Here is a 1907-nt window from a genome sequence, read left to right on the forward strand (position 1 = left end):
TTGAACATTATATTTATGGTAAGTTGTATTAAAGAGCTGTGTTCAGAAGTGAAATTGAATGGAACTTAATGTCAAAAATGAATGTCACGGTGAGTGTTCTTTAGTGCACTTGGCATGTAATATAGTGCACTTAGCATGTGATATAGACAGGATTGCACATATACTCAACCGATTCCCTGTATACATGATTTGTGTTCACTTAAGGAACTCTGTCAATTTACACGTATTTATAATTCAAGTAAACGTATGAAGCTCACTCTAATTTCATAGCTACTTGCATGTATTAATGATTAGATAACACTTACATGTACGAAGTTCAATCTAGAGATTCGAGTACACTTACGAAGCCCAATCAAGTTAACAGGTATAATGTGAGGAGTACACTTACGAAACGTAGCTCACTTACATGTATTAATGACTGAGTACACTTGTGAAATCCAATCTACATACTTGTATTAATGTTTGGTCAAGAAACTCAATTAAGTTACTGTTCTTACGGCTTCGAGTACATTTATGAAGCTCATTCTCGTTAATGGTCATAATTATTAATTAACTCAACCCACTTACAGATATAAGTAACCGAGTGCACTAGGAAAACCAGATCTCCCTCCTTGTATTAATGTTACAAGTACTGTTAAGAAACTCAATCTACTCAGTTGTATTGATAATTCGGGTACACTTAATAAACTTAATCAAGTTACCATTGCTAATATTTCAAGTAAGTTTATCAAGATAAACCTAATTACAAGTATTGATCTTTCGAGTCCAATCAGGAAACATAATTAATTTTCTTTTATCAGTAATTCGTTATGAGTATCATTATCAAATTAAATAGTATCTGACGTAATTTTTTTTTTAACATTTCTGTTTCATCTAGCTGGATCATGTTAGAAATGTTGACATAATTATATGGTGCGTCATATATTTTATTCTCATCTGTTTCATACCTGGCTGTAGGTGCTTGGTCTAGCCGTCATGGTCCCAGGAATAGTTATGCTGACAAATATTGACTTCCTGAGTGGCAACATTGAACCCTTGCTGGACAAGATATCCTTCAATGGCATCAATCTGTCAAACATCGCTAACAACCTCCCAATCATCTTTATCATCGTTGGCGCGTCGATACTCTTCATAGCTGTACTGGGACTGGTTGGAGCTTGCTGTAAAATCAAAACCTTGCTTGTTCTGGTAAGTAACGCCACTGTACCCAAAACGGTACACTTTGTTTTAGATAAATATCAATGTTCTGTATACCATACTATCAATTAACAAAAAATCATTTAAGCAATGAATGTATTAGCAAATTTTGTGATGGTCGTATAACACACATTGCTATTGATGACCAACATAATAATGGGGGCCGTGGTGGCCAAGTGTAAATAACTCTGACCGTACGTAGGTCGGTGGTTGTTCTCAGGGAACTTCGGTTTCCCTCCACCACCAAAGTATGGCACGTCCTTAAATTACCATAGCTGTTAAACGGACACAAAACACAAACAAACCAAAAACCAAACTTAAAACGCACCGTAGGGATTTATGTAAGTTTGTCAGCAATACAGATGAGTGTTATAGGACCATAACGACATATACTTAAATATTCATTATTAATTTGATATTTATGTTTTGATAGAGTTGTTATACTTTATTTATTCATTTCGAACAGCAAATTAAGTCTTGACAACAATGAAATTACAGCCGTCACAATAGAGAGTGACGACGTTACAATAGAAGATGTTTTGGTAGTCAACATTTGCCTTCTCAATGCATTGCAATGGAAGGATGCAGAGTAAATGTAGATATATTTAGATACTATCCACTTTTAACTAACATGTGTTTGTTGTTTGATAAACATCTGCTGTATCGTGATTCAATACATTTCACACCATTTACTGTATACCGAGAAACTT

The 1907-nt window shown here is 34.6% G+C and overlaps 1 protein-coding gene across 1 annotated transcript in view; it reads left to right on the forward strand.

Moving 5' to 3' along the window:
* Positions 1 to 77: 77 nt before the first annotated feature.
* LOC110459881 overlaps positions 78 to 1907 on the forward strand; it is a 4676-nt gene continuing 2846 nt past the window's right edge. Inside the window, exons 1-2 of the mRNA XM_021512349.1 lie at positions 78 to 89; positions 958 to 1188. Of these exons, the coding sequence (XP_021368024.1) occupies positions 78 to 89; positions 958 to 1188 (243 nt within the window). The remainder of the gene's footprint in view (positions 90 to 957; positions 1189 to 1907) is intronic.

The sequence above is a fragment of the Mizuhopecten yessoensis genome, unplaced genomic scaffold (genome assembly GCF_002113885.1).
Source record: "Mizuhopecten yessoensis strain PY_sf001 unplaced genomic scaffold, ASM211388v2 scaffold10253, whole genome shotgun sequence".
In the NCBI taxonomy this organism is placed as follows: domain Eukaryota; kingdom Metazoa; phylum Mollusca; class Bivalvia; order Pectinida; family Pectinidae; genus Mizuhopecten; species Mizuhopecten yessoensis.